Genomic DNA, 20796 nt, shown 5'->3' with positions numbered 1-20796 from the left:
CTTTCCTTCATTCAGAGAAAACTTAAACATAAAGGAAAGGATGTTTTGCTTGTGTTCTGTGTGGAGGCCTCGAGAACTGTGCAGTTTTGGTCTCCTTTTTCAGGAAGGACATGAATGCATTGGAGGTAATTGGGAAGTAGTTTACTAGATTGACAACAGGCATGAGTAGATTGTGTTAAGAGGAAAGGTTGGACAGGCTAGGATTGTTTCTGCTTGAGTGTTGAGGAGTGACTTGCCTGAAGCATACAAAATCCTGAATGGTCTTGACAGGAGAATGTTTCCTCTTGTGTGAGAGTTCAGAAAGTGGGGGGTGGGAGCTGTTTAAAAATTATGCATCATTCTTTCAGGACAGTGACATGTCAAGTTTTTTTCTCTTTCGGGGAGTTTGTGAGTTTGGAACACTCTCTCAGATCTCAGTGGAGGACATAATTGAATAGTGAAGATAGGTTCTTGTTACGTAAGTGAATCAAAATTATCAGGGATGGTCAGAAATGAAAATACAAACAGACCCAATAAGATCTTATTTAATGACAGAGCTGGCTCAGGACACTGAAAGGCTGACTTTGGCTCCTAATTCTGAGTTTCAAAGAAGAGCAAATGGACTAAAACATTAATTCTGTTTTTGTCTCCATAGGTGCTGCCAGACCTGCTGAATTTCTCAACCACTTTCTGCTATGACTCTAAAAAGTTTAGATCCTCATAAAAAGTTTTTAAAAATCGCTTTTGTATTTCTTTAGTCAATCACACATTGACTGATCAATGGAACAATCATCTGATCATCATCATACCATGACTAAGGCTGCATGAATGACTTTTTCAAGTCAAAAAAAAGTATAGCTTCAATTACCAATTGATCTACTGTTCGCAAATATTTTATGATCTATGCATAAGTGATTATGTTTCTCCAATGAAAACGAAACAAGATTTAAAATACTTATCTTTATGAGCTAGGTATCTTTCAAGTATTTCCAAAATTCAATGTCATCAAAGGTTAGAAATATGAATATTCAGAAATATGAAGTCAAATGTTTTTCAATATGCACTACATTTATTTTCTCGTTATGTCCTCTCAGATTCCTTGGAATAATCACCATCTATCAAAAAACTCAATGGGAGAAATTATAATGACTTGCCTCCATGCAAAACGTCCATTGGCTCCAGATTTTTGGCACTTAGATATCCAGGGTCTCAGCTTTACCCACCTCACTTGGGGTGGATCTGAAATAGAGTTATGGGACTCAAAACATTATCTCTGTTTCTCTCTTTATAGCTGCTGCTAGACCTGTTGAGGTTTTTTTTCTGTTTTTATTTCAGTACTGTCACACCCACAGCATTTGATTTTATTATGAATTTCTATTGCACTGAAAATTGGACTTGTGATTTATTTTCACAGTGCAGTGCAGTGCCTCAATGACACAGCCTTGAATTCTCGTCCAATGCTGACTCTTCATTGACAGAGTAACTTTGTGACAATTAATATTTTTCTCCCATTTTTCTTCAGTTGTCAATTAATAGTGGACGACGAGGATCAAACAACAGATGATTGTCCCACAGAAGAATCCGTCCATCCCAAAGGAAAATTCTACTTTGGAGGTTCAGTCCATGACCAATATGTTAACTTCACAGGCTGCATCAGCAATGCTTACCTCAGCAGGTCAGAGCTTCTTTATTTCTTTGTTATGTGTGTAGGTAACTGCATAAAAGATTCATGACAGGTTCTTCAGAACAACTAATATTGCCCTGATCATGTTAAATCATTTAAAAAAAAAGGGCAGTGCCGCGGCGTTTGGAAGAAACGTTCATTAGATAGCTGCTCAAGGACAAAAACTGTTTCAGTGTTGCTTCTTGCAAAATAAACAATATTTTGTTATTCAAACAAAAGTAGGGAAAGTGGACCCCTGTCCACTTATCAGTAGCATTATACAAAACAAGTGCATATGTCATGGTAAATCCAGTGCTCCTACCTTTCACAAGGAAATAGGCTTTTGGCTTTCAACACAGTTGATCTGAGTGATTTCTTTTGTTATAATTTCAAATTAAATATTTCCCTCCCAGTATCATAGGGAACTGAGTTGAATATTCTGCAACAATGGGTGTTTAATTGAAATAGGCTTTTTTAATAAAACACGATACAGATATTACAATTTAAATTTCCATTTATTTACCCTGTCTTATATAATTTAAATACAAAACTGTTGCTTTTCCTAAATGTAGTTAATTGTAATAAAATAATGACCAAACAGAAATAATACAAATTATAAATCTTCTCATAAACAACGTGTTTAAAAGTAAGTGAGCACACTGTCCCTTCAGATTAACTTATATAGTTTTAATAGCCAGGGTTGAGAAAAATAAAATTGAGGCAGTGCAATAGACAATTTTGCATTGCCTCAACTTTACAAAAAATGGGTGGTACTGAGAGCCAGATTTTGCAGTCCCACAGTGTTGCCAGGTTCGGAAACAAAATAGCTACTAAGGTGGAGTGCTGTCTGTTGTTCTGCTTCCAACAGTTTTCACTGTCATAGGAAATGATCCAGGCCATGAACTCCATACACATTGATTTAGAAGCTATAGAGTCATAGAGATGTACAGCATGGAAACAGACCCTTTGGTCCAACTGATCCATGCCGACCAGATATCCCAACCCAATCTAGTCCCATTTGCCCAGCTCCTAGTCCATTTCCCTCCAAACCCTTCCTATTCATATATCCATCCAGATGCCTTTTAAATGTTGCAATTGTACCAGCCTCCATCACTTCCTCTGGCAACTCATTCCATTCACCTACCACCCTCTGCATGAAAAAGTTGCCCCTTAGGTCACTTTTTATATCTTTCCCTTCTCACACTAAACCTTTGCCCTCTAGTTCTAGACTCCCCCATCCCAGGGAAGAGACTTTGTCTATTTATCCTATCCATATCCCCTCATGATTTTGTAAACCTCTATAAGGTCACCCCTCAGCCTCCAATGCTCCAGGGAAATCAGCCCTAGCCTGTTCAGCCTCTCCCTATATCCTCCAACCTTGGCAACGTCCTTGTAAATCTTTTCTGAACCCTTTCAAGTTTCACAACATCTTTCCAATAGGAAGGAGACCAGAATTGCACGCATTGGTTAGTGGCCTAACCAATGTCCTGTACAGCCGCAACATGACCTCCCAACTCCTGTACTCAATGCTCTGACCAATAAAGGAAAGCATACCAAACGCTTTCTTCACTATCCTATCTACCTGCGACACCACTTTCAAGGAGCTCTGAACCTGCACTCCAAGATCTTTTTGTTCAATAACACTCCCTAGGACCTTACCATTGTGTATAAGTCCTCCTGAGATTTGCTTTCCCAAAATGCAACACGTCACATTTATCTGAATTAAGTCCATTTGTCACATCTCAGCCCATTGGCCCATCTGATCAAGATCCTGTTGTAATCTGAGGTAACCTTCTTCGCTGTCCACTACACCTCCAAATTTGGTGTCAACTGCAAACTTAATAACTATACCTCTTATGCTCACCTCCAAATCATTTACATAAATGATGAAACGTAGTGGACCCAGAACCGATCCTTGTGGCACTCCACTGTTCACAGCCCTCCAGTCTGAAAAACAACCGTAGTGTGCGGCACGGTGGCACAGTGTTTAGCACTGCTGCCTCACAGCGCCAGAGACCCGGGTTCAATTCCTGCCTCAGGCGACTGACTGTGTGGAGTCTGCACGTTCTCCCCGTGTCTGCGTGGGTTTCCTCCGGGTGCTCCGGTTTCCTCCCACACTCCAAAGATGTGCAGGGTCAGGTGAATTGGCCATGCTAAATTGCCCGTAGTGTTAGGTAAGGGGTAAATGTAGGGGTATGGGTGGGTTGCGCTTCGGCGGGTCGGTGTGGACTTGTTGGGCCGAAGGGCCTGTTTCCACACTGTAATCTAATCTAATCTAAACCCTCCACCACCACCCTCTGCCTTTGAGCCAGTTCTGTATCCAAACTATCCAGTTCTCCCTGTGAGATCTAACCTTGCTAACCAGTCTTCAATGGGGAACCTAGTCAAACGCCTTACTGAAGTCCATATAGATCACATCTACCACTCTGCCTTCATCAATCCTCTTTGTAACTTCTTCAAAAGACTCAATCAAGTTTGTAAGACATGAATTCGCATGCACAAAGCCATGTTGACTATCCTTAATCAGTCCTTGCCTTTCCAAACACATGTACATCCTGTCCCTCAGGATTCCCTCCAACAACTTTGCCCACCACCGATGTCAGGCTCACTGGTCTGTAGTTCCCTGGCTTGTCCTTACCACCCTCCTTAAACAGTGGCACCACGTTAGCCAACCTCCAGTCTTCCGGCACCTCACCTGTGACTATCGATGATACAAATATCTCAGCAAGAGGCCCAACAATTACTTCTCTAGCTTCAGGTCCTGGGCATTTATCCACTTTAATGCATTTCAAGACACCCAGCGCTTCCTCCTCAATAACAGGGACATTTTACAAGATGTCACCATCTATTTCCCTACATTCTCTGTCTTCCATGTCCTTTTTGCACAATAAATACTGATGCAAAATACTCATTTAGTATCTCCTCCATTTTCTGCGGCTCCATACAAAGGCCGCCTTGCTGATCTTTGAGGGGCCCTATTTGCTCCCTAGTTACCCTTTTCACCTTAATGTACTTGTAAAAACTCTTTGGATTCTCCTTAACTCTATTTGCCAAACCTATCTCATGTCTCCTTTTTGCCTTACTACTTTCCCTCTTAAGTATACTCCTACTGCCTTTATATTCTTCAAAGGAGTCACTCGATCCATCCTGTCTATACCTTACAAATGCTTCCTTCATTTCCTTAACCAAACCCTCAATTTCTTTAGTCATCCAGCATTCCCTATACCTACCAGCCTTTCCTTTCACCCTGACAGAAATATACTTTCTCTGGACTCTCGTTATCTCATTTCTGAAGGCTTCCCATTTTCCAGCCGTCCCTTTACCTGCGAACATTTGACCAAATCAGAGTTTGAAAGTTCTTGCCTAATACCATCAAAAGAAACCTTTCTCCAATTTAGAACTTCAACTTTTAGATCTGGTCTATCCTTTTCTATACTATTTTAAAACTAATAGGATTATGGTCGTTGGCCCCAAAATGCTCCTCCACTGATACCTCAATCACTTACCCTGCCTTATTTCCCAAGAGTAGGTCAAGTTTTGCACCTTCTCTTGTAGGTACATCCACATACTGAATCAGAAAATGTTCTTGTGCACACTTAAGGGCGACATGGTGGCACATTGGTTAGCACTTTCACAGCGCCAGAGATCCAGGTTCAATTCCTGCCTCAGGTGATTCTCTGTGTGGAGTTTGCACATTCTCCCCGTGTCTGCGTGGGTTTCCTCCGGGTGCTCTGGTTTCCTCCCACAATCCAAAAATGTGCAGGTTAGGTGAATTGGCCATGCTAAATTGTCCGTAGTGTTAGATGAAGGGGTAAACGTAGGGGAATGGGTCTGGGTGGGTTGCGCTTCTGCGGGTCAGTGTGGACTTGTTGGGCTGAAGGGCCTGTTTCCACACTGTAAGTAATCTAAGTAATCTAATCTTAGCAATTTCCTCTCCATCTAAACCATTAATACTATGGCAGTCCCAGTCTATGTTTGAAAAGTGAAAATCCCCTACCATAACCACCTATTATTCTTACAGATAGCTGAGATCTCCTTACAAGTTTGTTTCTCAATTTCCCTCTGACTATTAGGGGATCTCTAATACAAACCCAATAAGGTGATCATCCCTTTCTTATTTCTCAGTTCCACCCAATAACTTCCCTGGATGTATTTCCAGGAATATCCTCCCTCAGCACAGCTGTAATGCTATCCCTTATCAAAAATGCCACTCCCCCTCCTCTCTTGCCTCCCTTTCTATCCTTCCTGTAGCATTTGTATCCTGGAACATTAAGCTGCCAGTCCTGCCTATCCCTGAACCATGTTTCTATAATTGCTATGATATCCCAGTCCCATGTTCCTAACCATGCCCTGAGTTCGTCTGCCTTCCCTGTTAGGCCCCTTGCATTGAAATAAATGCAGTTTAATTTATCAGTCCTACCTCATTCTCTGCTTTTTCCCTGCCTGCCCTGACTGTTTGACTCACTTCTGTTCTCAACTGTACCAGTCTCAGATTGTTCTCCTTCCTCACGATCTCCCTGCCATCTTCCCCCCCACCCTCCTCACCTTACCAGTTTAAAACCTCCCGTGTAGCTCTCGCAAATTTCCCTGCCAGTATATTAATCCCCTTCCAATTCAGGTGCAATCTGTCCCTCTTGTACAGGTCACTTCTACCCCAAAAGAGATTCCAATGATCCAAAAATGTGAATCCTTCTCCCATACACCAGCTCCTCAGCCATGCATTCATCTGCTCTATCCTCCTATTACTGTCCTCACTAACTCGTAGCACCAGGAGTAATCCAGCTATTACTACTCTCGAGGATCTCCTTTTTAAATTCCTGCCTAACTCTCTATAATCTCCCTTCAGAATCTCAACCTTTTCCTTTCCTATGTCGTTGGTTCCAATGTGTGCAATGACCTCCTGCTTGTCCCTCTCCCCCTTGAGAACATTTTGCACCCTTGATCTGAGACATCCTATATCCTGCGGCACCATGGAAGCAACACACCATTCTGCTTTTTCGCTGCTGGCCACAGAAATGTCTGTCTGTACCCCGGACTAGAGAGTCCCCTAACACAGTTGATGTCTTGGAACCTGACGTACCTCTCATTGCATTAGACCCTGTCTCAATACCAGAAACTTGGCTGTTTTTGCTATACTCCCCCGAGAATCCATCATCCCCTACATTTTTCAAAACAGTGTACTTGTTTGAAATGGGGATAGTCATAGAAGACTCCTGCACTAGCTGCCTACCTCTCTTACATCTCCTGGAGCTAACCCGTCCATGTGACTGTATCTGTGACTTTCCCCCCTTCCTATAACTGCCATCCATCACATCCCCTTGCTCTTCTAAATTCCGCATTGCTTCTAACTGTCCATTCGATCCGATAGGATTCGCAACCAATAGCATTTTTTGCCGATATAATCCTCAGTAACCTGTAAACTCTCCCTCAACTCCCACATCTGACAGGAAGAGCATATCACTCTACTAGAGGCTATTTTTGCTCCTTCACAATCTACAGACCCAGAAAATAGCACCACCCTATTCCTCTACAAAACACTGCTCCAGGTTAAATTAATATTATGGCTTATATTTTAAGTTTAATCAAGAGACATCTCTCAATAAAACATGTAATCAAGAAAGAACCCATTCTACTCACTACTGCAGACTTACTGTAAGGCCACACTTAAATATTCACTTCTGTTTCTGTGCTGTGACTTCTTCCAGACAGGTTCTTCCAAGATTAGTTGTGAAATTCACTGTTTGTTAATTTTCCCAGATGCACTCTGATGTGCAGTGATACATGTTTTCAAACAGCAAAGGCGTAACTGTGCGGGTTCAAATTCACTGTGGTGTTCGTTTCTTTCTCTCCCTGTCTCTCCTGCACTGACCTCACCATGTGCTTCCTTTGTCTGTTCCTCTCCCTTTGTAAAACTGCTGTTGTTTTGGCTTTTTTTTCTCCAAAGTTCCAAAACAACGCTAAAGCATATAAAACAGTAATTGCTGCTCTTCGAATTTGAGGAAATCACCTCCAACACCTAAAATACCTCAAAAAAGGAGCAGCTGTTGCAGCCAGAAATTTTTCCTGTCCTCCATCTTGAATTGTCCCTAAAGTACCCGACTGTAATACCACCCCAGGCAGTGCATTCCACGCACCACCACTCTGTGTAAAGAACCGACCTCTGACATCTTCCCTAAGCCTTCCTCCAGTCACCTTAAAAATATGGCCCCACGTAATAGCCATTTCCACCCTGGGAAAAAAGACTCTGGCTATCCACTCTATCTCTGCCTCTCATCATTTAGTATGCTTCTATCAAGTCACCTCTCGCCCTTCTTTGTTCCAATGAGAAAAGCCTTAGCTCTCTCAACCTTTCATCATAAGACATGCCCTCCAGTCCAGGCAGTTATCCTGGTAAATCTTCTCTGTACCCCCTCTAAAGCTTCTACATCCTTCCTATAATATAGTGACCAGAACTGAACTTAATGTTCTAAATATGGTCTAACCAGGGCTCTATAGAGCTGCAGCCTAACCTTGTGGCTTTTAAACTCAATCCCCCTGCTAATGAAAGCCAACACACCATATGCCCTCCTAACAACCCTATCAACTAGGGTGGCAACTTTAATGGATCTATGGACATGGACCACAAGATCCCTCTGTTCCTTCACACTGACAAAAATCCTGCCTTTAATCCTTTAATCTGCATTCAACTTCAACTTTCCAAAATGAATCACTTCACACTTTGCCAGGTTGAACTCCATCTACCACTTATCAGCCCAGTTCTGCATCCTGTCAATGTACCATTGCAACCTACAACAGCCCTCCACACTATCCACCACTCCACCAACCTTCGTGTCATCGACAAACTTACTAACCCATCCTTCCACTTCTTCATCCAAGTCATTTATAAAAAGCACAAAGAGCAAAGGTCCCAGTACAAGTCCCTGCAGAACATCACTGGTAATCGAGCTCCAGGCTTTCCATCTACCACCTCCTTTTGTCTTCTATGGCCAGCCAATTCTGTATGTAGACAGCCAAATTTCCTTGTATCCCATGCCTCCTTACTTTCTGAATGAGCCTACCATAGGGAACGTTATCAAACACCATGTTAAAATCCATGTACACTACATCCACTGCTCTACCTTCATCAATGTGTTTTATCACATCCTCAAATAATTCAGTCAGGCTTGTGAGGCATGACCTGCCTATCACAAAGCCATGCTGACTCTCTCTAATCAAACTTTGGTTTTGCAAGTAATGATAAACCAGGCAGTGCATTCCACACACCCACCGCGCTCTGTAAAGAACTGACCTCTGACATCTTCCCTAAACCTTCCTCCAGTCACCTTAAAAATATGCCCCCACGTAATAGCCATTTCCACCCTGGGAAAAAAAACTCTGGCTATCCACTCTATCTCTGCCTCTCATTTAGTATGCTTCTATCAAGTCACCTCTCACCCTCTCAGAACCTCTCCAATACTTTGCCCACCACCGATGTAAAACTGATTGGTCTGTAATTCCCAGGATTATCCCTATTCCCTTTCTTGAACAAGGGAATCAGATTTTCCACCTTCCAGTCATCTGACACAACTCCAGTTGACAGTGAGGACACAAAGATCATCACCAAAGGCGCAGCAATCTCTTTCCTCACTTCCTGTAGAAACCTTGGGTATATCCCATCAGGGCTAGTGGACTTATCTATCCCTATGTTTTTCAAACTCTCCAGCACATTCTCCTTCTTAACATTAACTTATTCGAGCATATCAGCGTGTTTCACACTGTTCTCACAAATGACAAGGTCCCTGTCAGTTGTAAATACTGAAGCAAAATGTTCATTTAAGGATGTCCCCCACCTTCTCCGACTCCAGACACAGGTTCCCTCCACTATCCTTGATCGGCCCTACCCTCACTCTGGCCATTCTCTTGTTCCTCACATAGATATAGAATGCCATAGGATTTTCCTTAATCCTACCCACTATAGCTTTTTCATGCCCCCTTCTAGATCTCCTAAGCTCATTGTTCAGTTTCTTCCTGGCTACCTTGTAACCCTCTAGAGCCCTGCCTGATCCTTGCCTCCTCAACCTTAAGGGTTGGGAGTGTGGCACTTGAAAAGGACAGCAGGTCAAGCTTATGCCTGAAACGTTGATTCTCCTGCTTGTCGGATGCTGCCTGACCTGCTGTGTTTTTCCAGCACCACACTCTCAACTCTAATCTCCAGCATCTGCAGTTCTCACTTTCTCCTCCTCAACCTTAAGTAAGCTTCCTTCCTACTCTTGACTAGATGTTTCACATTCCTTGTCAGGGAAGAGTTGAGGAGCAGGAGAATTGATATTTTGGGCATAAGCCCTTCATCAGGAATGAGGCTTGTGAGCCAGGACCGAGTGATAAATGGGAGGGGGTGGGGTAAGGGGGAAGGTAGCTGAGAAAGCGATAGGGAGATGAAGGTGAGAGAGAAGGTGATAGGTCCACAGGGCAGTGCCGAGTTGGAGGCTTGGGAATGAGATAATGTTGGGGGAGGGGAAATGAGGAAGCTGTTGAAATCTACATTTATCCCATGTGGTTGCAAGGTCCCAAGGCGGAATATGAGGTGTTCTTCCTCCAGGCATCGCTGGTAATGGTTTGACAGTGGAGGACGCGCAGGACCTGCATGTTCTTAAAGGAGTGGGAGGGGGAGTTGAAGTGTTCAGCCAGGGGGCGGTCGGATTGGTGGGTACAGGTGCCCCAGAGATGTTGTCTGAAACGATCTGCAAGAAGGCATCCTGCCTCCCTGATATAGATGAGACCACACTGGGTGAAATGGATGCAATAGATGACATTGGTAGAGGTACAGGTAAATTTCTGATGAATGTAGAAGGATCTCTTGGGGCCTTGGACGGAGGTGAGGGGAGTGGTGTGGGAGCAGGTTTTGCACTTCCTGCGCTGGCAGAGAAGGGTGTGGACTGGTGGGGGTGTGGACCTGACGAGGGACTCGCGGAGGGAGTGGCCTCTCTGGAATGCTGATAGGTGTACGGTGGGAAATATATCTTTTGTGGTGGGGTCCGTTTGGGGTGGCAGAAGTCAAGGAGGATGATGCGATGTATGTGGAGGTTGGTGGGGTGGGTTCTGTCCTTGTTGCATTAGGAGGGGTGGGGTTCAAGGGCGGTGGTGTATGAAGTGGAGGAGATGCGCTGGAGGACATCATCAACCACATGGGGGAAGGGAAGTTGCAATCATGGAAGAAGGAGGCCATCTGGGACTTTGAGGTGGAATTGGTCATCCTCGGAACAGATGTGGCGGAGGCAGAGGAATTGGGAATAAGGGATGGCGTTTTTACAGGAGGTAGGGTGGGAGGTGGTGTAGGCTAGTTAGCTGTGTTCCTTCAACGCTACTATCACTTCCTTGCCTTAGTAGGCCAATCCTATCCAGCACTATAAGCAAGTGCTCCCTAAACAAATTCCACATTTCTGTCGTGCATTCCCTTGAGAACATCTGTTCCCAATTTTGCACCCCAGTTCCTGCTTAATAGCATTGTAATTCCCCCTCCCCCAATTAAATACTTTCCCATATCGTCTGCTTGTAACTACAATAAAGGTCATGGCGTTGTGATCACTAACACTGAAGTGCTCTCCCACCGAGAGATCTCGCACCTGGCCCAATTCGTTGCCAAGCACCAAATCCAATATGACCTCCCCTCTAGTCGGCCTATCTACATATTGAGTCAGGAATCATCCCTGGACACACCTGACAAAAACTGCTCCAACCAAACTATTTGGACTAAGGAGGTTCCAATCAATATTAGGGAAGTTAAAATCACCCATGACAACAACCTTGTTACTTCTGCACATTTCCAAAACCTTTCCAAATCTACTCCTCCGTGTCTCTGTTGCTATTGAGGAAAGCTCCCAATAAAGTAACTGCTCCTTTCCTGTTTCTGACTTCCACCCATACTGACTCGGTAGACAAACTCTCCTCGATGACCTCCCTATCTGCATCATATTCCTGACCGGCAGTGACACTCCCCTACCTCTTTTACCTCCAAACCACCCCCGCCCCATTCCTTTTGAAACATCTAATCCCTGGAACAGCCAACAACCATTCCTGCCCCTGTGATATCCAAGTCCTCCGCAATGGCCACAACATCATAGATCCAAGTGCTGATCCATGCTTGTGTTGTCATTGGATAGCAAACAGCATGGAAAATTCATTTTCCTTTTAAACATCCTCATCCATTAGCCACTTTTCCTGATGCTTGAAGAAGTCTTCTGCTAGGGCATAATGTGCACCCCTCCTGCCACCATTAGGCTGACTGTGCAAGTATCCTGGACATCTCGAGTGAACTGTGACTGGCTAAAGCTACAGAAGCACACTACAGCCTTGGCAGCACATCTGTCTGCTTTTATATGGAATGCATTTACTACACGTGTTGTGCTTTGTGTCTTAGAAATCTTTAAAGATGACAGCAGTTCTTTGTCTAAAAAAGTGTTTCATTTCCAGTACTTTTAAAATGTCTCTAGTCTCATGCCAATACTCATGCTTATATTTAGTTTCTGTTCCTCAGTCACCACACCCAGGTTGAACTTGGAGCAAGCACAACAAAGTGAACAAATAGAAATAGACAAGCACAAAACAATTGAATAATTAAATCCTACATTTATTTCTCCTCAAAGAATGAAAGGATCTTCTTTTAAATTAAGCTATCCCAAACAATAAACATAGACAGGTTGAGTCACTTCTTAGGGTTCAGAATGATTATTTTCTCTGAATGCAGAAATAGTCATTGTGATATGAAGCATTTTAACAATGAGCTGAGATCTATAAGCTTGAGGTTGTGGTTCTGCTTGGTTGCCTTGGTGAGGCAAATGATTACACAAGATGTGTGTTCACTGCTTGGATCACTCAAGTGGTGGTCAAAGATTACTTTTTTTTTCATGATCTGTTTGCACAAGCAGATCAAAGACTTTTGGCCCTGATGACCCCAACCCTGCTTTTAGCTGTAATGCTACAAAATGTTTTGTATTGAAGTAGATGAATTGCGTGGGCCCATCTGTGATTTGCCTTGTGTGACATTAGTTAGACATGGTTGAATAAGAATGATGGTTTTGCAGTCTGTGGGCTTGGTGACTCACTTTTGGCATTGCCATGGGTACATATTGTGTGCCAAAGCTCTGGAGATGAAAGATTTTGAAGGGCACACCTGCATGGGGCGTTGTGTGGCTTAGAGTGGCCTCCTCTGTTGAGGTTGGATTGAAACAGGTACTCTGAGACGAAGCACAGTTGAGGGCTAAATGTAGCGAGAAGTCTCAGGGCTGCTATGCTCATTTCTGTCGCACTGTTATTTGACCTGTTGCAGAGATTTGAAGCAGTGGTTCAGCGGTACATCTGTGCTGGGTGTCTGAGGCACAGAGTGAGGACTCAGGAGTCTGCATTGGGTCACGAGTTCACTGAGATTTCCTTCATGCGGGATCAGCTTTAACGTGGCAGCAATCTGTTCCCTGGCAAAGGCAAAACAAATGAAAGATCATTCTCAAATTCCAAATTCAGCCACTATTTCTGAAGAGCTTTGGCTAGTTTCAATTGAGAGCCTACACGATTCATTTACAGTACAAAGTTGGCAGGTTTTGTATGGGGTCAGCTTCTACCTTTTTAATATTCTGTCATGGAATGTGGGTTCCAGTCCCCGAACAAGCATTTGTTGTCCACCATTAGTTGCTCTTGAATTGAATAATTTCCTGGGCCATTTCAGACAGCAGTGAAGAGTCAGGATGGGAAAAATTTCTGGCTGTAACAGCTGCTCCTTTTTTTAAGGTATTTTAGGTGCTGGAGGTGATTTCCTCAAATTCCAGGAGCAGCAATTACTGTTTTATATGCTGTTGCATTGTTTTGGAACTTTGGAAAATAGAAGGCAAAACAACAGCAGTTTTAAAAGGGAGAAGAGCAGACAAAGGAAGCACATGGTGAGGTCAGTGCAAGAGAGAGAGAGAGAGAGAGAACGAACCTGCACAGTTACTGCCTTTGCTGTTTTTGAATTCATGTGTCGCTGGACATCAGAGTGTGACTGGGAAAATTAACAACCAGTGAAATTCACAACTAATCTTGGAGGAATTGTTTCAGTGAAGTTCACAACACAGAATCAGATAAGTTAATCGTTGTTTTAAGTCTGTCCAATAAAAAGGCTACAGTAGTGAGTAGAGTGGGTTCTTTCTTGATTATATATTTTTGGAGATAAGTCTCTTGATTAAACTTAAAATATAAGCCATAGCTATTAATTTAACCTGGGGCGTTGTTTGTAGAGGAATAAGACGGTGTTATTTTCTGGGTCTGTAGATTGTGAAGGAGCAAAAATGGCCTTTAGTACAGTGATATGTACTTCTTGTCAGATGTGGGAGTTTAAAGAGAGTTTAAGGGTTACTGCAGATTATATCTGCCATAAATGCTGTTGGATGCGAATCTTATCAGATTGAGTGGATCGGTTGGAGAGACAGATAGAAGCGATGACGAATTTGCAACAGCAACAGTATGTGATGGATGGCAGTTATTGGAAGGGGGAAAAGTCTCAGATACAGTCACATAAATGGGTTAACTCCAGGAAGGGTAAGAGAGGTAGGCACCCAGAGTAGGAGTCTTTCATGTATATCCATAAAAGGTATGCTGTTTTGGAAAATTAGGGAGTAGCACGAACAGCCAAGTTTCTGGTATTGAGACTGGACTCTAATGCAACGAAGGGTACGACAGCTTCCAAGACATCAATTGTGTTAGGGGAGTCTCTAGTCCGAGGTACAGGCAGACGTTTCTGTGGCCAGCAGCGAAAAAGCACAATGGTGTGTTACTTCCCTGGTGCCAGGATCAAGGATGTCTCGGAGAGGGTGCAGAATGTTCTCACGAGGGGAGAGGGGTCAGCAAGAGGTCATTGTCCACATTGGAACCAACGAGATAGGAAGGGAAAAGGTTGAGATTCTGAAGGGAGATTACAGAGAGTTAGGCAGAAATTTAAAAAGGAGGTCCTCAAGGGTAGTAATATCTGGATTACTCCCAGTGGTATGAGCAAGTGAGGGCAGGAATAGGAGGATAGAGCAGATGAATGCATGGCTGAGGAGCTGGTGTATGGGAGAAGGATTCACATTTTTGGATCATTGAAATCTCTTTCAAGGTAGGAGTGACCTGTACAAGAAGGACGGATTGCACCTAAATTTGAAGGGGACTAATATACTGGCAGGGAAACTTGCTGCAGCTGCTGGGGAGGATTTGAACTAGTAAGGTGAAGGTGGGGGTGAAGGTGGGACCCAGGGAGATAGTGAGGAAAGAGATCAATCTGAGGCTGATACAGTTGAGAACAGAAGTGAGTCAAACAGTCAGGGCAGGCAGGGACGAGGTAGGACTAATAAATTAAACTGCACTTATTTCAATGCAAGAGGCCCAACAGGGAAGGCAGATGAACTCAGGGCATGGTCAGGAACATGGGACAGGGATATCATAGCAATTACAGAAACATGGCTCAGGGATGGGCAGGACTTAATGTTCCAGGATACAAATGCTACAGGAAGGACAGAAAGGGAGGCAGGAGAGGAGGTAGAGTGGCGTTCGTGATAAAGGATAGCATTAGAGCTGTGCTGAGGGAAGATATTCCCGGAAATACATCCAGGGAAGTTATTTGGGTGGAATTGAGAAATAAGAAAGGGATGATCATCTTATTGGGATTGTACTATAGACTCCCTAATAGTCAGAAGGAAATTGACAAACAAACTTGCAAGGAGATCTCAGTTATCTGTAAGAATAATAGGACGGTTATGGTCAGGGATTTTAAACTTTCCAAACATAGACTGGGACTGCCATAGTGTTAAAGGTTTAGATGGATAGGAATATTTTTAATTGTGTACAAGACAAGTTTCTGATTCAGTATGTGGCTGTACCTACTAGAGAAGATTCACAACTTCCTACTCTTGAGAAATAAGGCAGGGCAGGTGACTGAGGTGTCAGTGGGGGAGCACTTTGGGGCCAGCGACCATAATCCTATTAGTTTTAAAATAGTGATGGAAAAGGAGAGAGCAGATCTAAAAGTTGAAGTTCTAAATTGGAGAAAGGCCAATTTTGACGGTATTAGGCAAGAACTTTCGAAAGCTGATTAGAGGCAGATGTTCGCAGGCAAAGGGACGGCTGGAAAATGGGAAGCCTTCAGAAATGAGATAATGAGAATCCAGAAAAAATATATTCCTGTTAAGGTGAAAGGAAAGGCTGGTAGATATAGGGAATGCTGGATGACTAAAGAAATTGAGGGTTTGGTTAAGAAAAAGAAGGAAGCATATGTAAGATATAGACAGGATAGACCGAGTGAATCCTTAGATTATAAAGGAAGTAGGAATATACTTAAGAGGGAAATCAAGAGGGCAAAAAGGGGACATGAGATAGCTTTGGCAAATAGAATTAAGGAGAATCGAAAGGGTATTTACAAATATATTAAGGACAAGAGGGTAACTAGGGAGAGAATAGGGCCCCTCAAAGATCAGCAAGGCAGCCTATGTGTGCAGCTGCATAAAATGGGGGAGATACTAATAGAGTATTTTGCATCATTTACTGTGGAAAAGGACATGGAAGATATGGAATGTCGGGAAATAGATGGTGACATCGTGCAAAATGTCCATGTTGCAGAGGAGGAAGTGCTGATGTCTTTAAACAGGTAAAGGTGGATAAATCCCCAGGACCTGATCAGGTGTACTCTAGAACTCTGTGGGAAGATAGAGAAGTGATTGCTGGGACTCTTGCTGAGATATTTATATCATCGATAGTCACAGGTGAGGTGCCAGAAGACTGGAGGTTGGCAAATGTGGTGCCACGGTTTAAAAAAGGTGGTAGGGACAAGCCAGGGAACTATAGACCAGTGAGCCTGACCTCGGTGGTAGGCAAGTTGTTGGAGGGAATCCTGAGGGACAGGATGTACATGTATTTGGAAAGGCAAGGACTGATTATGGATAGCCAACATGGCTTTGTGCGTGGGAAATCATGTCTCACAAACTTGATTGAGTTTTTGAGAAAGTAACAAAGAGGATTGATGAGGGCAGAGCAGTGGATGTGATCTTTATGAACTTCAGTAAGGTGTTCGACAAGGTTCCCCACGGGAGACTGATAAGCAAGGTTAGATCTCATGGCATACAGGGAGAACTAGCCATTTGGATACAGAACTGGCTCAAAGGTAGAAGACAGAGGGTGGTGGTGGAGGGTTGTTTTTCAGACTGGAGGCCTGTGACCAGTGGAGTGCCACAAGGATCGGTGCTGGGTCCTCTACCTTTTGTCATTTACATAAATGATTTGGATATGAGTATAAAAGGTACAGTTAGTAAGTTTGCAGATGACACCAAAATTGGAGGTGTATTGGACAGCGAAGAGGGTTACCTCAGATTACAACAGGATCGTGACCAATGGGCTGAGAAGTGGCAGATGGGGTTTAATTCAGATAAATGCTAGGTGCTGCATTTTGGGAAAGCAAATCTTAGCAGGATTTATACACTTAGTGGTAAGCTCCAAGGGAGTGTTGCTGAAGAAAGAGACCTTGGAGTGCAGGTTCATAGCTCCTTGATAGTGGAGTCGCAGGTAGATAGGACAGTGAAGAAGGTGTTTTGTATGCTTTATTTATTCGTCAGAGTATTGAGTACAGGAGTTGGAAGGTCATGTTGCAGCTGTACAGGACATTGGTTAGGCCACTGTTGGAATATTGCATGCAATTCTGGTCTCCTGTCTATCGGAAAGATGTTGTGAAACTTGAAAGGGTTCAGAAAAGATATACAAGGATGTTGCCAGAGTTGGAGGATTTGAGCTATAGGGAGAGGTTGAACAGGCTGGGGCTGTTTTCCCTGGAGCGTCGGAGGCTGATGAGTGACCTTATCAAGGTTTACAAAATTATGAGGGGCATGGATAGGCAAAGTCTTTTCCCTGGGGTTGGGGAGTTCAGAACTAGAGGGCTTAAGGTGAGAAGGGAAAGAAATAAAAGAGACCTAAGGGGCAACTTTTTCACACAGAGGGTGATACGTGTATGGAATGAGCGTGGGACTGGTGTCATATGTCCGGGACGTAAAAACAATGACTGCAGATGCTGGAAACCAGATTCTGGATTAGTGGTGCTGGAAGAGCACAGCAGTTCTGGCAGCCAGATCAGTTAATATTAGCAGGTTTCCTCCTTAAAGGACATTGTGTACTGGTTGTCTGTTTTATTATTGTCACCATCACTGAGGTTAGCATTCTATTCCACATTTATGAATTCAGTCTAAATTCCATGATTTGCTATAGTGGGATTTGAACTCATATTTTCAGATCAGTAGTCTCTAGATTACTAGTCCATTACCACTGTGCCACACTCCACTTCCACTTCTCTTTGCGTTTCTGGCGTACAAATGGATAAGCCAAGGCTGTCCTGAGGTCATCTCACTCTGCAATGCATGAAAATCCCATCTGCCAGCCTAGCTGGAATGGAAGGGGAATTGTTACATGAGGAATAATTCTGCCTCTTTTTCCTCTTGGGGAAATCAAGCCCTTGACATTTTTCAGAGGATTTGCTTCAGTAAGATACTAAAGTTCAGAATGTAATGATTCCCACTCAACTTGAATTAAAAGCATAGTCATTCCAGGATATGCTACATTGTTACATTTTAAGTGAAAAAAATGTTTATACAACTCACAGCAATTTCTTGTTCAAGTTCCTTCAGATATAATGTGAAAGTTCACGTATGTTATTTTGATGTCTAAACTGAAAACAAATGGAGGGACATTACTTTAGGTGTTTCTAGTAATAACTTCCCTCAGGGCCTTTTCTGCAGTCCCTCTAATAGCATGCAGCTCAACAGGAGGATAATTATTTTTAAAAAAGCATTATGCTAGTCACGGATGTTCTGTTGTGTGCCTGCTGCCCTTTTTAAATATCAGCAGATGTGAAGCTCATGACCCTTTGCAGAGAGGCACAAGTCCCTGATTAATACCTGTGTTGGAAATAATTTCAAACTTAAAGAGTGGCAATTTTGACAGTGCAGTAGTGTAAAATGGGTGACAATAAATAGGCAGTCTAGATGACATCTCTACTGACGTCTTTTTAAGTTTCGTGAGCTCTAGATTTTCAGAAAAAAAATGATTGAATTACAAAATATGGTTCTAAAAAGTACTTGTTTCAGAAAAAAACTTGACGTCATGTGTAATGAAAGCAGAATTTGACTTTTTGGTCACTGCAAAGCACTGGCATTAGTCATGATCATGTATTTTTGAACTGCTTGCTGTTTTAGGACATTTAGAAACAATTTGCTAACTCTTGCAAATTTTCTAAATTAATATATCAATTATGATATCAAAGAGATCCTTGCTTAACAGAAGTTCAAGGTATTTGTGGAATTCTACCACGTGAACATTTGACTGTTATCTTTAAACTATCTTAGGGTTTTGCAATGAAACATCTGTTGATTCTATATCAGTTGAAAAGATAGGAACTAAAACATGTAAATGTAGCTGTGTGATTCTGGATGACCTGTGAATATTGTCCATGTAATCTTACATGGAAAATGCAGTCTGTAGTTCAACTACTTAAATCCTAGAGCTAAAGAGATCCCCTTTTGAATAATCAGAGGTCAAGACTTTGTTTTGTTCTGAACCACTTCACATTGTCAATAGGATCGTCTTGCAGTACAAGATATTGCATTCAACTTTACATCTTCAAAGGATTGGAAAATGTGACGTGCTGGGATCAGTGAAATAAAAATGGTGAATATTTTCGGTATTGGTTGCTGCAAACAAGATCTTCATCTTGAAACCTAAATTTTGAAACCTAGTACCTATTGTTAAGAGCATGTTAACTCCAAAATTTTGCACAAAATAAGTATTCACAGGTGCTAAATTAATGGCAAATGATGTAAATATTTCACAAACTAAAACAATAATAAAACACTGCTCAAATTAGACAAAGTGTTGCTTCAGGGGCTTAGAAGTTAAAAACTTCCAAACTGCACAAAAAAAATATGGAAGACAAGCGGAATGATTTCAATGGCCAGGATTCTGTCAGGCCACAGAGAACCAGCAAGCAATCTATAAATTCTGTGGGTGATGCCCATCAGAGTCCAGTGTCTCTCAGGCACTTCAGTGGCCACCAATTCTGCATGATCGAGGCTCCCTGTAGTAAAAGTCCTGCCTGCTGAGAGCTGCTAGGCAGACAGAGGCTGGTAATATGTTATGTCATGTCCCCAATGCCAGCAGGAGTGGTGATTACTGATGCTGACACCCCCCGCAGAGATCCAGAATCATTTTGGCACTCAGCCACAGGTGAATGAGGATGGAATGGTAGGGTGAAGAGTCACAGAAGAGGGAATGTCAAAATCTCTGAGCCAGCATTAGTTTGTCATGGAATAGGAATAGTAGGTGCCATTCATTCATTAAAGTGAACTTAATGCCATTTGGAAATTTGCATCAATCCCATCCATCCCTCTGCCTTAGTGCGGTGGCTTTGCTATAATAAGGGTGCTGATATGGGGCCTCTCACGTGCTTATGTACTTGCAGGCATTATTTTTCCCACTGTGATGGGTTGCATAAAACCTAGCTCACTTGTAATATCAAGGCAACAGCTCAAGAACACTCAGTGAAACAAAGGGAAAACAACAGATAGAGGTTTTTTTTTACATTCACTCATGGGATTTGGTGTGCCTAGCTGGCCAGCATTTATTGCTCATCCTTTGTTACCCTTGAAAAAGTAATGGTGAGCTGCCTTCTTGAATCACATGCAGTCCATATGCTGTATGTTGGTGCATAATGGTGTTCGAGAGGGAATACAGCTCACAACATGATGCTACTAATGAGTGATCAATAGCATGAATGCTCTGTGAATGCCAGGATTTTCATGTTTTTTATTGGGTGATAGATATTTATTTTTAATATGTTGAATAGATTACATGATACATTGTAATTTGTGGATTTTCTGCAGAAAGGACTTATGGGGAAATTGACAGATTTTTTTCTATTCTGTAAATGCTACAGAACAGAGAAAGATATTGCAGTAGAAGATTTCCAGACATATGCTGAAAAGGTACAAACCTCTCTGCATGGCTGCCCAGCTGAAACTCATCCAGCTGCAATTATTCAGAAACATCAAAAGTATGTTGCTAAAGCCAAGAGAGGTCGAGGTAGAAAGGTAATAATTTCTTGTCATTTGGTACTTTCGCTCATCAAAGTTTTGGTAACT

The 20796-nt window shown here is 42.7% G+C and overlaps 1 protein-coding gene across 1 annotated transcript in view; it reads left to right on the top strand.

The window, feature by feature from the left end:
* lama4 (laminin, alpha 4) overlaps nucleotides 1-20796 on the top strand; it is a 190421-nt gene that overhangs the window by 143180 nt on the left and 26445 nt on the right. The window contains exons 31-32 of the mRNA XM_043684602.2: nucleotides 1502-1654; nucleotides 20592-20745. Of these exons, the coding sequence (XP_043540537.2) occupies nucleotides 1502-1654; nucleotides 20592-20745 (307 nt within the window). The remainder of the gene's footprint in view (nucleotides 1-1501; nucleotides 1655-20591; nucleotides 20746-20796) is intronic.

Source organism: Chiloscyllium plagiosum, unplaced genomic scaffold (genome assembly GCF_037043375.1).
Source record: "Chiloscyllium plagiosum isolate Xiang-an unplaced genomic scaffold, Cpla_swu_hap1 HiC_scaffold_3, whole genome shotgun sequence".
Lineage (NCBI taxonomy): Eukaryota > Metazoa > Chordata > Chondrichthyes > Orectolobiformes > Hemiscylliidae > Chiloscyllium > Chiloscyllium plagiosum.
The sequence above is the reverse complement of the archived record's forward strand: the minus strand, read 5'-3'. Positions and strand labels throughout refer to the sequence as shown.